An 18,178-nucleotide genomic window follows, 5' to 3' on the forward strand; every position below is an offset into this window, starting at 1 on the left:
CGTGTATGTTCCTCTACCTTTGTCTTCGAGCCATCCTGCAAGATGCTGCTGCATGCCAGCCAAAGCCCTCTACACCTTTACTGCATGTAACCAGCACTTGAGATTTAAATCCACATGTCCAAGTATGTTAAAATCATGATAGACATCATCCATTGGACTTTCAAGTATGCATTTCTTATTAGTACAGTACCAATTTAACAACGCTGTACACCTTTTGGCCAAAATTACCCCTTGTATGTATTCACTACTCCAATCATTTTCCTTCTGCTGACTGTTTCTGCATCAGTTTACACACCATTCCTGACTCAGAAGCAATATTGTACAATGGTACTCGCAATAGTCCCAGAATATTTTAGGCAAAGAACACAAGGAAAAAACTTTGAAATGCCTTTTATTTTTAAAGAAGGAAATCTGTTTTTCTTTTTACAGGGGAATCAGTTTTCCACATAAAACTTGGAAAATAGCATAATCACAACCACATACATTATTGATTTGTACAATATGCTATGCTGCTAATGCAAAAATTACAGGTTTTCTGAACTTTTACATATGTACAATTTACAATAAACTGCCAGAAAAATGACAAAAATAAACTGCCAATGTTTTTCCTTGCATATCAAAGAAAACTGAAGTCTGCCATTTTGGCAAACACCTCTCCCTGAATAGTTTTGATTCTTCAGTTTGTACATATAAACTGTCCTGAGATCAAAATGGAAACAATTTGGCAAAAGCAATGTCCCAGGAAAAGGAATAAACATTCTAAATTTTTAAATTGGGAGCGGTTAAATTTTGAACATCTAAACCAATCGGTACTAGAAAAATTATTCATTCAATTTTCACATTTATTCCTCATTATCCCCTCCCCAGCTTGTGCCAGTTTTGCCTTCAGTCACAAATGAAGGGTGGTCTGATCCTGGGACTGGTATAGAAATGCTGTCATTTGGGAGGGTATTCCTTCTGCAGACATGGCTAATGTCCTGCAGTTTTTTTTTTAAATGCTCCTCTCCAAGATCAAACACGATTAAGTGTTCCACTAAGAGGTTCAACCAATAACGATACATAAATTGAGAGGGATCAGGCCTCAGGCACTCCAATTTGGCAATTCAGCACCATACTTCTGAAATTATAAAAATGCTGCTTTCCTCCCCAAATAAAACTCTAAATGCCATAATCACATTATCTGGAACATTGCTGCTGTATCACACACATGCATAAGTTAACAACCTCCAGAGCAGGAAGCCTGTGGAAGTATCATCTGCTATATGCAGAGTACTCAACACAGTAAAGCATGGCACATCATCCAAAACCAATAGAACTTTATTTACCAGCTTGTATTAACTCAAAATCAACTGATATTTTAATTTTTCTTTAACGACTTAATTTTTCATAGCATTACAAAATTCTATTTCCTTTTTCTAATATTGTACTTTTAATCAGAATCCCAAATGCATAGTCATTTACACTGTTATTTCCAAAGCGTTACATGTTGCTGATCAAGCTAACAGGTGTGAAACGTTTCAGAGATAATGTCAAGTATGTAAACAAAATTTTTGCTCCATTGAACTTTTCTTCTGTTTTCTCAGTTGTTCTCCAAATTGTTATCTGAAAGAAATCTGAGCTTAAGACTGCATTACGATTCAGCTGGATATAAGATATTTGGGGAAATTATTTTTAAAATAAAGCTCAAGTTAATTCCTAAACTGCTATCGTTTTATAGCTCGTCTTGCAGCAAAATGGAGTACTTGCCATAACACTCTGATGTTAACAATAACATTGGATGTGAACGGATTTTTAAATGTAAAGAAAATGCTGAAAATGTACAATAGATCTGCAGTATAAAGAAAGGCTGATGATTTGCGTGGCAGTCTTTGAAAGCCAGTCTTGCCTGAAAAATAATCCTCTTTATAAAAGAGGTTGGATATCCAAATCAAATGTATATAGTTTATATAAATCAAACTGTAAGTGGGAATCACTGTTATTGCTATTACCCTTTATTCCATTATGCTTCAGGATTTAAAAAAACTCATCAAGCAATACATTCTGAAAATTAATTCACTGCAACTATTATTTCATGGACTGACAAGTGCAAACACATGATGCAGTAGCTTAAAATTACATTTTCTGGGCAAGTGCATTTTGATATGTTCACAAAATACTAGAAAGAGAATGCAGATAATTCATAGTCAGAAAAAGAGATCGAATTTTGTCATTACAATTTACCTTGAACATTCCCCCTCATTAAATAGAAAATAGGCAGCCTGTATCAGTGCAACAGTTGTCTTTGAATCATCAAAGAGGAATTTTGGCTGTACAACAGAATGGTACGTAGTTTTCCCAATGCTTTTATTACAAATTACAAGTTCAATTCTTGTGCTGTAGCCAATGAGGAAGAGAGGTACAATACAACTGGTCACATATTTCCTGGGCAGGGGAAAATGGTCAGAGTTTCTATTCCAGATGGCAATCCATCTTTTACCAAATTGCCTGAGAACATAAGGTTTGGGAAGAGCCACAGTGCCTCCATTTGGCCAGCTTTCTGACACTAACTGCCCAGGAACACATAAAGTTCATGCAGTGAATGGGAATGTTATTAAAAAATGTGTTCAGGATCACTCTCGACTCTGCTCAACCCAGTCAAATAAGCCTGATGATACTCAATATTAGGCTAACAATTAATCCAGGGTGCCCAAGAAGCACTAGAACTGTACCTTGCAAAAGCCAGTACCTTAATATCTGGACGTTATAACGATTTTACTGTAGTTGTTAACTCATGTTTGACATCAACTGCATTTTTAAACTTCTAAAAGATACATGGCTTTGGGGGAATATCAGGCACCATTGTTTCCTGTTATGATATGCCTTTTCAGCAAATAGACGGATAACCTAAGTGTAATGTAGTAAGATCCTGCCTCTACAAACTATGCATTTTAAACAGCAGTGGCAGTGTTGGAATAAATCCATCCATTTTGTACAGTTTCACATGTACAAAATTAGAAATGGTAGGTCAGTCATAGCACACTAGTTCAGTTACATAATTACGGAATGATAGGGTTGTGAAGTGTTGGAAGGCAAATATTAGCCAATGTTTTTCTTGCTCTGCTACTAGGAATGGGAGTGTCATAGGAGGTCACCTGTCAATACAGTTAGAAATAGTGTACCATGCTCTAAAGGGAAAAGTTTGTACTTGTAATTGACCGGGTTGGGAAGGAGCCACATAAAGGAATTTAAAAATTAACAAGATTAAATTCCAGTTCAGGATGCAGCTAGTACCATGCACAAATTTGCTGAACAGAATTCTCTGGCCATTTGCTGGCGGCAGGATTCTCTGGTCCCATCGGCAGAGTACCACCTCCCAGTGGTTTCCCAGCCATGTCGGGTGGCTTCAATGGGAATCCCACTGACAGCCGCGGGACCAAAGGATTCGGCCACCAGAGAACGGTGTGCCGCCTCCTGCCACCGAGAATCACACAGCTGGGAGACTGGAGAATCCTGCCCTATATGCAAGTATTATGCTGCTAAACTAATTATTGGAAATTAAGATAAAATAAAATCATGTTAATAAATTAAATCAAAATAAAACTGTATGCTTCCATGATCCAAGGAATTACCTGTGGAAATATGCAATATGAACACTGGTTGATAATTAAGGTATATGAAGATTAATTCAGAGTCAGACTCCCCCATTTTTCAAACTGCCATCTTTACATTCATTGGAATATAGTTGAGAATAAAACAGAGAATTTCCTGTTTCTCTCTTGATGTGTTTATTGCTCCATTAAGGGGATCAAAATTGTTTGTAGTTAGTTAACAGAAATGAGTTCTGTTGCAAATTATTGGACTTTTGCGCTTACTCTATAATTTGACATTTTCTAAATTCATCAACTGATGCAGAATTAGCACCATTTTTCCATCGACCTAAACAATATTCAATATTGAGGGATGTTTAACCCGCAACAAAATTCCTAACTGGAAGACAATTCACCGGTTTAAATTCTCAGTTAACACCACTCGCCCACCCGAAATTGATGCCACACTAATTTTACACCCTACACAATTTCACTCACCATTGAATGAAGAGTAATATTGGGCCTTGGGTAAAACCAGAGTTTCACCTCATCCTATAGGTTTCCTGTCTGGGGAGTTAGGTTAAAATTACCCTCTTAATTTTACATATAACCATAGCCACCTCGTCAAAACGACCCCTCTATTTTGAAATGGACATTGAATGTACAAAATCTGACCATGTCGAAATATTTGGCAATATCAGAGTTGGGGTGGGAGGGGGTGGTTGCTGGTGTAAGACATTTGGTTTTAATGTGCTCCTGAGAACCACCACCACAAAAAAAAAAGAGTAGAAATATCATCTTGTATCACTGTAGGCACAGATAAAACTGAAGGCACCAATTTATTTTTATGAACACAAATCCACACTAATAAACTGTGGATCAGCTAAAAGGTCACTTGCCAATACAGGTTTAAAAAAAATCAGACTGAACAAAATTGTAGCTGCTGTCATAAATCATGTTGTATGTCAGAAATTACATTCTCTCACTCAAGTGAGTTTACAGATATTTTTACCATCTCCTCCTCTTCAGGTGATCATCTGGCATCCCCAAAACATTTTGCACATGACAAACGTAAAGCTCAGCTACAATTTTTTAAAAAAGGCTGAACAGCATAAAAAATCATTTTAAGGTGACTTGCTCAGTCTCCACCTCATACAAAAATATGCCTGAGGTAAAATGGAAAACAATGTAGACAAGCTATCTCAGGTATAACTGGATCATACCGCTAAAGAATGGTAGCCAATGGTCCTGCTGTGCCAAAATATTAGCAACTTTGTTGATTCACAAGTTTTAATAGGTCTTTGCTGTGTGTCTTTTAAAAGCTAATGTTCAAGGTTAGGATGTTTAATTTCACTGTCATTGTAGATTTTTATAAAGGCCAAAACTGAATAACTGAAAGGATAGGTCAATTTGATGCAACCGATAGGAAAAACAATAATTAACTGATTTAAGTACAGACTTTTAAAAAAATATGGCTTGCTGTTAAGTAGCTAAAGAATATTTACACATTTTGTAAAATAACAAAATTTTAAAAAACAATGCAGCAGTTTTGTATGAATCTGAAAATAGTAAATTAAAGCATCTGTACAAAGACTTCTTGGAACAGTCAGCAGTGGGTAGATGTCTTCAGAAAACCACAGCTAATTTTATAACTTCAGGGAGATATTACATGTTCAGAAAAGTATTTTATAAATGGGCAGAAGTTATTTTAGGTCCCATGCCTGTTAGCAACTTGAAAATTTAATTAGATGTGTTGCATTGTTGTCATTACAAACACTATGGAATTACCTTTCTTGCAATATTTACTTTGTGATCTGCAATCCATAATGGAGTTAAAGATGTCTTTATCAAAGGAAATTCTGTTTAGCAACTTGTGTACATCAGTGACTGTTGTAGATCTAGCCAAGTGATTTATGTTGTGTATTCCTCTGGATGATCTTTGTTGTGGAAATTGGCAAGCAGCTTGGAGTTCAAAGATTTGCACAGGAACTCCACTAATGACTCATTACAGTAGCATTATGCTACCCCAATATAGGGCAGCAAAGTTCCAAGTTTGATACCTGTTAATTTCTGTTGGATTATATCAGTCTGAGGAGAGGCTTTAGTTATCCACAATGTCTCAAGACTGCAGAAGAAAAATAACAGCCAATGTTCCTGCATTATCGTTCAACATTAGTCTGAAATCATGTGCATGAGAGTCAAAGATCATGCTCGAGTGAAATAACCCTACCTTTCCTCAACCTTTTGCCCTGTGTACCTCGACACACATATGGATATTCAGGCAAGGTACAAAATGGTGATGGAATTACATTTCACTGCCAATCACTTCCTTTAGAAGTGGAGGGCAGAAAGGATGTTCTTCTAAACAAATTTTACAAACTCTGAAAAAGGATGCAACTTCAGTGTAAAAGTACAGACTGAAGGTACTAATATTGTACTGTACACCACCAGCACACTGGTGAGCCACAGTTTGGGAAGATACTTTTCACTCTTAAGTATTATTATTGGAATATCACAAGATTTATCATCGCAAAAGAGGATTTCATAGTTAATCCATGCTTTCTGAATTCACTCAGATTAGAACCCTCTTAAAAAGGTAATATTTAAATATTGTTTTTAATGAGGTTTAAAAAAAACTCTACCCTCTGCTAAATTTGATGGCCAACATTAAAAATTTGGGGAAATGTTGAGGTACTAACGAAAAGTAATTTAATAAACTAAAGACAATTCACTTAAAACAAAAGGAGCGCGCAAACTGTAAAGTAATTTAAAACAGGGGTAAAATTGATTTTTAACCAGACTATGTCAATTAGGTATATAACTCTTAAGCTATTACTCAACTTTGTGCCAAACCATTCCTCACATTCAAAATAAATCTGCATTGTTTCTGCACCAGCAATTAGATCATAATCAGGTCGGAACTGTGTAAATACTGATTTTCCTCTCCATCTTTCAATAAATTGGAAAAAAAATGTTCTGATCAATAAAACCATTACTATTACATTGTTCTTGTTCTTTGCCCAAACACAGAAAACAGCAAATTGATCAGGCACAGACGATGATTGCCAATGTGACAGAAAATTTAAAGGATCAGAATTATCCAACTTACTACTAAATTAACCTATTGCTCATTAATGTAAGTAATGTTAAGATTAGTACAAAGAAAGTTACAGGCTTTTGAGCAATACTGTACACCTACTTAAAAGGGAAATCTGTTTTTTCCTATCTTTCCTGAAAATTTCCTTCCCTTCTGCCCTGCACCTCCAAAACAAATCTCTACTCTGGTATGAAAGTACACAAGCTTTAGACAAAATTATTTGAATTGAACATTAATTCAATTAATGCAAAGATATCACAAATTAGGGGGGAAAAATGGATGTAAAACTTGTGTTTCTTCCTGCTGCCATTATCCAGTGTCTAAATGTGAACAATAACTACCTGCCCACTGGTGAGACAAAAGGTATGCTGTTCAGTTGGCTTAAAATACATGCAAGGAAGCAAAAATAAATAACTTTCGCTGTAGTGCTTAATAGTAGAAAAAACAAAGTTACACATTTTTCTAGCTTGGTCCATGGACATCGCTAGAGTTGGCTTATGTACTACTGCAGTTTCTTGTGCTGTTACTACATGTTCCTTAATGGTTGCAATATCGGTCATGATTTTGTGTCCGAGCACAGCCAGCTGCCCCCACTTTCCCAGAAAATAAACCCAGAAAAATATAAATATAATCCCTGAAATTTTTCGAGAAAACAAATTCACAGTGGTACAATGCCAATAAATGGCTTCATCTCAGTCTCTCACTCTCATGGGTATTCGCCGTACCCGTCCCGACCTGGACACTTTAGCAATCTCATTTTGTAAAACGCTGTCTGTATCTGAATCATAATCATCATATCTTACAGTTCTTCTGCCTTGATTTCTGGTCCTTATTGCAGATGGTCTACAAACACAATCCCGTTTTACATAATCAGAATCATCATCATCATCATCCCCCTCGTCATCATCGCTGTCCAAGATGTTTTGCTGCTTCTTATATTCAAACTTGCTGGTGACTTTTTTGGAAAAAGCTATTTTGTTTTTTCCTTTCCCTTTAACTTTTTTAGGTCTCCCTCGCTTCAATTTTGTTTTTGCTTTCACTTTAATCTTTGATTTCGCTTTCGTCTTAGCTTTCACATTGTAATCACTATCCAAATCAGAAACAGATCGTGATTCAGTGTCTGACTGGGATTTTGATTCAGAACTGGAGCTTGAACTGCTTTCAGTCCCAGACCTGGTACTGCTACTCGAACTGGGTTTCTGGGCTTCTCCTTCCTGCCGCTGCTGGCTCTCAGACAGAGAGTCATCTTCTTCCAAAACACAGGCATACTTTCTTCTCTTAACTGCACCTAACATCTCCTGTTCCTGCTCAGAATAGGAATCTTCTTCCTCAGAATCACTCAAGATCTTGCGTTTCTTAGCTGCCATTGTCTGCCGAACCAATTTTCTGTTGTCTCCATTTACCTGAGTACCACTTGTTTCTGAAATTAAACAAACAAAAAAAAAAAAATTAGTTTTACCGTTAAACCTCTTCAGTTAGAAGAGGGATTAAATAAACTCAAAATAAGAAAGACCTGAATCAGAACTTTTAGTAGACATATCATTAAACCTAAACAAATCACCTGACCTTCTGGAGAGTCAGAATGGAAGTGAAAGATGACAAAGATAAAACAAGATAGATCTAAAGTTGAAAAAAACTCAGCAAAAGGATATCGCTGTCATCATGCAGCCTCCCTCAGTATTGTGCTGAAATATCAGCATAGTTTACAAGTACAAATTTTATTGTAGCCCTTCTGATTCAGTTGGGTACGTGACAAACTAAATCGTACTAGCACTTAATGACAAGAAAGTAAACCAATACCTCAACCGAACAGGAGAATGAATACACAAACTATCGTTAAACTCTTCCCCCAGAAAGAAAACCAAATTACAATTAAATTCAGCAACAGAGCTGAAAAATAGCAATCCATGGTACACAAATGATTTTATCAGATTTTCTGGGTTGCCAATCTCTACTGAACTGCTAGGCAAGTGAAAGTTAAAAACTTGAGATACTTTCCAGATGTGTATCTAAACCAATAGGTCCAGAAAATTAATTTACATATAGAAAAAGCTCAATCATGCTCACCCGATTTTTGTTTAGGCGACACCTTTTTTCTTATTGTCCGACTGCTACCTGGCACAGACTCTGCAGAAGCACCATTCAGGGAAGAGGCTGTAGACTTCATAGTACTTTCATTCTCTTCAGCAGAACTTTCACTGGAGTCTTCATGTTCTGATGCAAAGAAACACAACATCATGGAAAGAGTTGTTTTTATTTTAGTTATGCAAACTCTTTTGAATGGATCATTCTCTTCTGACATAACATATTTGCTCCTAAACTCTGTATTTTCACTCAAATCATTAGTCACTAGGGGATGTTTCACAAAGGTGTCACTGCTAATTTTAATTTTAAAAAGGGTATCCAAAAATCATAATCTCAATTTGCAGTCAACAAGAGATCATCACTGAAATCTGATGTTTTGTATACCAGAAATCCTGCTCAATTCAAAGAAACTAACCCAGAGACAGTTGGGGACTATTTTGTAAAAATTTAGAGTACCCAATTATTTTTTTCCAATTAAGGGGCAATTCAGCATGGCCAATTCATCGACCCTGCACATCTTTTTGGGTTGTGGGGGTGAGACCCACGCAGACACAGGGAGAATGTGCAAATTCTACACGGACAGTGACCTGGGGCGGGATCGAACCCAGATCCTCAGCACCGTGAGGCACCAGTACTAACCACTGCGCCACCATGCTGTTCACAGTTAGGAACTATGCAATTTCCCAGAATCCTAGGCTTGTGCTAACTGTGAAATGGAAAGGGCTAGTAGTGATGCAAAATTTATAGAGGGCAGGTCAAGCTGATTTTAAATAAAGAACATTTATGCACATCAGTATTACGATTTCTTGTAAATTTTCTAAGATTTCTACAGCAAGGAATGAAAAACTTAGACTACGAGGAAAGATTTAATAGGTTGGGCTTGTTTACCTTGGAACAGAGGAGGGTGAGGGATAACTTAATTCAGGAGTACAATTGAGGAGCCTAGATAAATAAGGACAATCCATTTTTGTCTGCAGAGAGATCAAAAACCAGAGAGCACAGATTTGAAGTAATTGGTAAAAGGATTAGAGGAGAGATAAGGCAAATAATTTATACGATCTGAAGAGAAACCAGAGTATACTGGATTAGCGGAGGAGGAGGAAACATTTTTTCGCCCAAAATTGGGATCTGGAAGGCTGGTAGAGCAAAAACTCAAACTTCCTAAGTGTGGTGACCAGAACTGAATGCAATACTCTAGTTGTGGTTTAACGAGAACTTTCAGGTTGTGCATTACCTCCCTGTCTTTATACTCAATGCGTCCATTTCATAGTTTCATAGAATTTACAGTGCAGAAGGAGGCCATTCGGCCCATCGAGTCTGCACCGGCTCTTGGAAAGAGCACCCTACCCAAGGTCAACACCGCCACCCTATCCCCATAACCCAGTAACCCCACCCAACACTAAGGGCAATTTTGGACACCAAGGGCAATTTATCATGGCCAATCCACCTAACCTGCACATCTTTGGACTGTGGGAGGAAACCGGAGCACCCGGAGGAAACCCACGCACACACGGGGAGGATGTGCAGACTCCGCACAGAGTGACCCAAGCCGGAATCGAACCTGGGACCCTGGAGCTGTGAAGCAATTGTGCTATCCACAAGGCTACCGTGCTGCCCCTTCAAAAAATTTAAATGACCATTCCAGGTTAAATTTGAGACTAATTACACCGATCTCATTGGGGAAGTTTAATTTATGAAGTCCAAGATCCCATTTGGTTTCCTAATGACTCTTCCTTTATGTCATAGAAACTGACAACATGGAAGGAACAGACTAATGTTCTGGGGCCATGGGTTCAAATCCCACTCCAGCAGCTGGTGAAATTTAAATTAAATTAATAAAATTTGGAATTGAAAGCTAGTCTTGGTGATGGTTATCATGAAACTATTGTCATAAAAGCCCATCTGGTTCACTAATGTCCTTTATGGAAGGGAATTTGTAATCCTTAGCTATTCTGACCGAGATGTGACTCCACACGGACCTCTGAAATGGTCTAGCAAACCACTCAGTTCGAGGCCAATTAAGAGTTATGCAACAAATGCAGGCCCTGCCAGCAATGCCACATGACAGGACAAACTAAAAAATAAAATTCACGTGCATTTTTGAGTATTAGGAGGGTTTCTGCTCTACCCTGCTCTCAGGCAGTGCACCAGATCCCAATCATCCTCTGGTTCATAGAATTTCCCCTTGAATTTCCTCTAAACCTCCTAGTCTTTCATCTACAGTGCAGAAGGAGGTCATTCAACCCATTGAGTGTGCACCAACCCTCAGAAAGAGCACCCTAGCTAGGCCTATTCGCTCACCTTATCCCTGTAACCACACCGAACCTGCACATCTTTGGACACCAAGGGGAAATTTAGCATGGCCAATCCACCTAACCGGCACATCTTTGGACTGTGGGAGGAAACCAGAGTACCCGGAGGAAACCCACACAGACATAGGGAGAAAGTGCAAACTCCACTCAGTCACCCAAGGCCAGAATTCAATCCAGCTATTCATATCCACTGTCTAGACATCCCATAATTTTACACACCAATTAAATCTCCCCTCAACCTCATCTGTTTCCAAGTAAATAACCCAAGTTTATCCAATCTTTCCTCAAATTCTCCAGTCCAGGCAACATCCTCCTAATTCTCCTGTATCCTCTTTTATACAATCACATATTTAATGCAGTGATGAGAACTGTATTCCACAGTATTCCAGCTGTGAACCAACTTTTATACAGCCATGCCATCTTAAAAGATCTATGCGCAAGTACCTCCTGGTCCCTCTGATCCTGCACGTTTAGAACTGTGCCAGTGAGTCAATATTGCCTCTTGCTATGGGCCAGGGTTTGGAGAACCCCAAAGTGTATCATGGAGCTCACCTGACCCACAACTTTAACAGACTGTGGTTATGGGGCGCACACGGGCCCACTCTGCAGGTGTGATGCAACAGAACTGTGCAGTACTTTCAAATTAAAACAATGTTTATTTATGAAACCAGTTGACACTTTATAAACCCACAGTAAACATTTTAACAACTATCAACTCTAATCTTCTCCACAGATACAATATTCCATAAGTAAACCGGAATCTTTCCTTATTAACATCCATAAGACAAAAGACCCTTTTTAACACAGGGATCAGGTTTAAGTTCACTGCTCAGAGCAGTCAGCACTTTGAAATGACCCAATTGATCTGGAGACAGTCTTTAGTTTGCAGCGAGAGATCCTTATACAGCTCCTTGCTTTTCCTGCAGCTATCCAGCTCTCAAAACGAAACTAAAACACACCCTGTAGCAAACAGCCCAAAGCAAAAGTAAATGCAGACAGACAGCCTAGCTCCACCCACTCTCTGATATCACTGCAGCTATCTAATAAACACTCATTTCTTAAAAGGTACTCTCACATGCCACTCTCCTTATCTCTTCTTCCAAAATTACCTCACATTTCTCTTCCAAAATGACTTTGCACTTCTCTGTATTAAATCCAATCTGCTGCTTGTCCATTCTGTAGGCTATATGCTGTTGCAGTTGGCCTGTATCATCCTCACTATCTGCCACTCCTCCAAGTTTGTTAACATCAACAGTTTTTGCAATTCTGTATTCCAACATCCAAGTCATACATGTATATTTTATATATACTTGCTGTTTTCTGTCCTTCCACCAATTTTTTAAATCCAACTTGACAGTGACCCTCCTAACCCATGAGCCTCAATTTTGTTATCCAGCTTTTTACGTGGTGCTTCGCCAAACGCTTTTCTAAAATCCACAGAGACAACATGCAGCACATTCCAATCAACCTTCCCTGATACGTCACCGAACACGAGTCGAGCACGATCTGACTCTTACAAATCTGTGCTGGCTATCCTTAATTACTCAGACCCCATCAAATGTCTATTTATTTTTTCCTCAGATTTTTGTTTCTAAAACTTTACCCACCACGGATGTCAAACTAACTGGCCTGTAGTTGTTCAGACGAACAAAAACTTGGGTGGTACGGTAGCAGAGTGGTTAGCACTGTTGATTCACAGCACCAGGGACCTGGGTTCGATTCCCAGCTGGGTCACTATCTGTGCGGACTTTGTATGTTCTCCTAGTGTCTGGGTGGGTTTCCTCCAGGTGCTCTGGTTTCCTCCCACAAGTCCCGAAAGACGTGCTTGTTAGGTGAATTGGACATTCTGAATTCTTCCTCAGTGTACCCGAACAGGCACCGTAGTGTGGTGACGAGGGCATTTTCACAGTAACTTAATGTACTTGTATGACATTAATAAAAAAAAAAGGAAAAAAATAACTTAACAAAATAGGAGGAGAGTCATTTGGCCTCTCCATTCGGCCTGCTCTGCCATTCAAAAAGATCATGGCTGATCTGATTGTGACCTTAACACCACTTTCCTGCCAGCCCTCAAAAGCTCTTGACTCTCTTATTCATCTTAAAACAAAATGTTTTCAAGGCTGATTTAGACAGTGACCCATTTCCACTGCTCACTGGGGAAGTGAATTCCAAGCACGAACAGAGAAGAAATATCTCATCTCAGTCTTAATTTTCAAATTGTAGCCTAAGTTCTAGCTTCTGCCATGAAAAGGAACATCCTCTTAGCATCTACCCAACCAAGCCCACTCAGGATCTTGTATTTTTCAATAAGATTCCCTCTCCTTCCTCTGAACTCCAATGAGTATAGACCCAACTTACTCAACCTTCCCTCAGGAGACAAAACCCTCATCCCAGGAATCAGCCTAGTGAACCTTCTCTGAAAATGTATGTCCCCCTCCTTCAGTAAAGGTGGTGACCTAAACCGTACACAGTATTTCTTGCACTCTTTTTTGAATAAGGGTGTCACATTTACCACTCTGCAGGCTAAAGCTCTATGCACCTTGTACAAGTATATTCAAGTCTCTCCGAACGTCACTGTTTTCAAGTTGCACACATTTAAAAAAAATAATTTGCTTTTCTGTTCTTACTATCAAAGTGAATAAACTCACTTCTCACATTATACTCCACCTGCAACTTCCTTGTCCACTCAATCTGTCTATTTTTCTTTGGAGCTGCTTTGTATCTTCTTCTGAGCAGACATTCGTGCCTTGCTTGTATCATCAGCCAATTTGAATATATTGACTTTGACACGTGTAATGTAATAGATTGCAAGTAATAGAGTCCAACACTGATCTTTGCAGCCCTCCAACTTGAAGTGTCCCATTTATCCCAATTCTCTAACTCGTGTGCTAATCACCTTTCATCCCTGTTAAATTTCTTACCCCAAATCATTTTGGAAAGTCAAACTTTAATGCTGAATACAGGGTTAAAGGCAGGATTCTTGGAGGTGTGAAGGAACGGAGGGATCTTGGGGCCCATGTACATAGATCCCTCAAAGTTGCCACCCAGGTTGATAGGGTTGTTAAGAAGGCGTATGGTGTGTTGGCTTTCATTAACAGGGGGACTGACTTCAAGAACCACGGGGTTTTGCTGCAGCTTTATAAAACCCTGGTTAGACCACACTTGGAATATTGTATCCAGTTCTGGTCGCCTCATTAGAGGAAGGATGTGGATGCTTTGAAGAGGGTAGAAAAGAGATTTACCAGGGTGCTGCCTGGACTGGGGGGCATGTCTTATGAAGAAAGCTTGTGGGAGCTAGGGCTTTTCTCACTGGGGCGAAGGAGGAAGAAAGGTGACTTCATAGAGATGTACAAGGTGATGAGAGGCATGGAGAGAGTGGATAGCCAGAGACTTTTCTCTGGGGTGGAAATGGCTGTCATGAGAGAACATAATTTTGTTTTTGTAAATTTAGATTACCCAATTCATTTTTTCCAATTAGCATGGCAATTTAGCGTGGCCAATCCACCTACCCTGCACATCTTTGGATTGTGGGGGCGAAACCCACGCAAACACGGGGAGAATGTGCAAACTCCACACGGACAGTTACCCAGAGCCGGGATTGAACCTGGGACCTCGGCGCCGTGAGTGAACCGTGCTAACCACTGCGCCACCATGCTGCCCCGGGGGGACACATAATTTTAAGGTGATTGGAGGAAGGTATAGGGGAGATGCCAGAGGTAGGTTCTTTACACAGAGAGTGGTGGGTGCGTGGAATGCACTGCCAGCAGAGATGGTGGAGTCAGAGTCATTAGGGACATTTAAGCGACTCTTGGACAGGCACATGGACAGCAGTAAATTGAAGGGGTGTAGATTAGGTTGATCTTAGATTAGGATAAATGGTCGGCACAACATCATGGGCCGAAGGGCCTGTACTGTTCTATTTTCTATGTTCTAAATCCATGAGCCCTTATCTTGCATATTAATCTTCTGTGCACCTTATTGAACATCTTTTGGAAATCCAAGTATACAACATCAACTGGTTACTTCATTTACCTTACTTCTTAAAACCCCAAAAAGTTCTTAACAAATTTATCAAAGACAATTTTCCTTTCATAAAACTATGCTGACTCTGTCTGATCATACTCTGATTTTCTAAGTGCATTATTAAGACTTCCTTAATAACAGATTGCAGCATTTTCCCAACAAGCAATGTCAGGCCTCTGGTCTCTAGTTCCCTATCTTCTCCCTCCCTCCTTTATTGAACAGCAATGTTACATTTCCTAACTTTCAAACTGCTGAGACTGTTCTAGAATCTAGGGAGTTTTAGAAAACCATAACAACTGCATCCAGTATCTCTGCAGCTACCTCTTTTAGACCTTTAGGATGCAGGACATCAAGCTGTCTTGAGAAAAAGTAGTCTGCCTTTACCACACAATCAGCAAACAAATATGGTGCCCTTGCTGTGTACAGAGCTCACCAGTAGAGTTGCGAAGAGAACACCAGCTGGAGCCAGAGGGAATGACACTGAAATCATATAAAAGTGGGTCAACTAATTTTGTGCCTTGCCCATTGTGGTCTAACAGGCACAGTCATACCACAAGGCACAACCCACACCCAAAATCGGGGGACATAAATTTCTTGCATTTAAAGTTCTCACCACAGAGATCGCTAGACGTCTCAAAACTTTCTTCAAGGTCATTGGCGAGCATCCTTGCAAAGTCCACACCAATATGTCAAAACTTGCATATCAACAATTCATGATGGCCAAGTGTTTTACAAATGTCAATAAAATCTGACACATGAAAACGCAGTAACAGATACACAACTACACTGCATGATAATCTGATGGTTATTCAACAACTTGTATTTGTATAGCAACTTGAACAAAATATATATTCGACATATATGAATTAAGCTGAATTTAGTTTGTTTGCTCACCTGTTGTTGATCCCACTGATCCATTCGGCAAGCCTTTTTTTCTTTCTTTTTTAATAGTTTGGACAGGTGTCTTGGTCCTCATGTTCCTTACTCTGGGTGATGTGGAAGAATGCTCAGAAGCATCACTGCAGGCACTATCTCCAGTACTACTTGTGCTGTTCAGAGATGAATGTAATGAGGTAGATCTTTTGGAAAGATGTTCCACTTTTGCTGGAGGCTTCATTAGTTTCCGTTTTCGTTCTGGACTAAACATTGCACAAAAACATGTAAACAGCTCAAGATAGTGCATGTAGAAATGGTACAGAGGTTATCATGGGAGATTTTAATCTGCATGTCGATTGGTTTAACCAGGTTGGTAAAGGCAGCCTTGAGGAGGAGTTTATAGAATGTGTCCAGGATAATTTCCTGGAACAGTATGTAATGGAACCTACAAGGGAACAAGCGGTCCTAGATCTGGTCCCGTGTAATGAGGCAGGATTGATTAATTATCTCATAGTTCGGGATCCTCTTGGAAGGAGCGACCACAATATGGTGGAATTTAAAATACAGTTGGAGGATGACAAGGTAAAATCAAACACTAGTGTTTTGTGCTTAAACAAAGGCGATTACAATGGGATGAGGGCAGAACTAGCTAAGGTAGGCCGGGAGCAAAGACTTCATGGTGAAGCAGTTGAGGAACAGTGGAGAACCTTCCGAGCGATCTTTCACAGTGTTCAGAAAAGGTTCATACCGACAAAAAAGACGGTAGAAAGGGGAAAAATCGACCGTGGATATCTAAGGAGGTGAGGGAAGAGTATCAAATTGAAGGAAAAATCATACAAAGTGGCAAAAATTAGTGGGAGACTAGAGGACTGGGAAGTCTTTAGGGGACAACAGAAAGCTACTAAAAAAGCCATAAAGAAGAGTAAGGTAGACTATGAAAGTAAACTGGCTCAGAACATAAAAGCAGATAGTAAAAGCTTCTACAAATATATAAGACAAAAAAGAGTGGCTAAGGTAAATATTGGTCCTTTGGAAGATGAGAAGGGAGATTTAATAATAGGAAACGGGGAAATGGCAGAGGAGCTGAACAGGTTGTTTGGGTCAGTCTTCACAGTGGAAGACACAAATAACATGCCAGTGACTGATGGAAATAAAGATATGATAGGTGAGGACCTTGAGATGATTGTAATCACTAAGGAGGCAGTATTGGGCAAGCTAATGGGGCTAAAGGTAGATAAGTCTCGAGGCCCTGATGGGATGCATCCCAGAGTGGTAAAAGAGATGGCTAGGGAAATTGTAAACGCACCAGTGATAATTTATCAAAATTCACTAGACTCTGGGGTGGTCCCAGAGGATTGGAAAGTAGCAAACGTGACACCACTGTTTAAAAAAGGAGGTCGGCAGAAAGCGGGTAATTATAGGCCGGTAAGCTTAACTTCAGTTGTAGGGAAAACGCTGGAATCTATCATTAAGGAGGAAATAGCGGGGCACCTGGAGGGAAATTGTCCCATTGGGCAGACGCAGCATGGGTTCACAAAGGGTAGGTCGTGTCTGACTAATTTGGTAGAATTTTTTGTGGACGTTACCAGTGCAGTAGATAACAGGGAGCCAATGGATGTGGTATATCTGGATTTCCAGAAAGCTTTTGACAAGGTGCCACACAAAAGGTTGCTGCATAAACGAAAGATGCATGGCATTGAGGGTAAAGTGGTAGCATGGGTAGAGGATTGGTTAACTAACAGAAAGCAGAGAGTGGGGATAAATGGATGTTTCTCTGGTTGGCAACCTGTAACTAGTGGGGTCCCTCAAGGATCAGTGTTGGGCCCGCAGTTGTTCACAATTTACATAGATGATTTGGAGTTGGGGACCAAGTGCAATGTGGCAAAGTTTGCAGATGACACTAAGATGAGTGGTAAAGCAAAAAGTGCAGAGGATACCGGAAGTCTGCAGAAGGATTTGGATAGGTTAGGTGAATGGGCTAGGGTCTGGCAGATGGAATTCAATGTTGCCAAGTGTGAGGCTATCCATTTTGGGAGGAATAACAGCAGAATGGATTATTATTTAAACGGTAAGATGTTAAAACATGCTGCTGTGCAGAGGGACCTGGGTGTGCTGGTGCACGAGTTGCAAAATGTTGGTGTGCAGGTGCAACAGGTGATTAAGAAGGCTAATCGAGTTTTGTCTTTCATTACTAGAGGGATGGAGTTCAAGACTAGTGA

General features: G+C 39.6%; 1 protein-coding gene across 1 annotated transcript in view; it reads right to left on the minus strand.

Moving 5' to 3' along the window:
• Nucleotides 1-375: 375 nt before the first annotated feature.
• The window catches only part of LOC140427719 (bromodomain and WD repeat-containing protein 3-like), a 236,332-nt gene continuing 218,529 nt past the window's right edge, over nt 376-18,178 (minus strand). The window contains exons 38-40 of the mRNA XM_072513258.1: nt 15,978-16,222; nt 8,731-8,877; nt 376-8,083 (exon numbers count right to left, since the gene is read on the minus strand). Of these exons, the coding sequence (XP_072369359.1) occupies nt 7,356-8,083; nt 8,731-8,877; nt 15,978-16,222 (1,120 nt within the window). The 3' untranslated portion in view covers nt 376-7,355. The remainder of the gene's footprint in view (nt 8,084-8,730; nt 8,878-15,977; nt 16,223-18,178) is intronic.

The sequence above is a fragment of the Scyliorhinus torazame genome, chromosome 8 (genome assembly GCF_047496885.1).
Source record: "Scyliorhinus torazame isolate Kashiwa2021f chromosome 8, sScyTor2.1, whole genome shotgun sequence".
In the NCBI taxonomy this organism is placed as follows: Eukaryota; Metazoa; Chordata; class Chondrichthyes; order Carcharhiniformes; family Scyliorhinidae; genus Scyliorhinus; species Scyliorhinus torazame.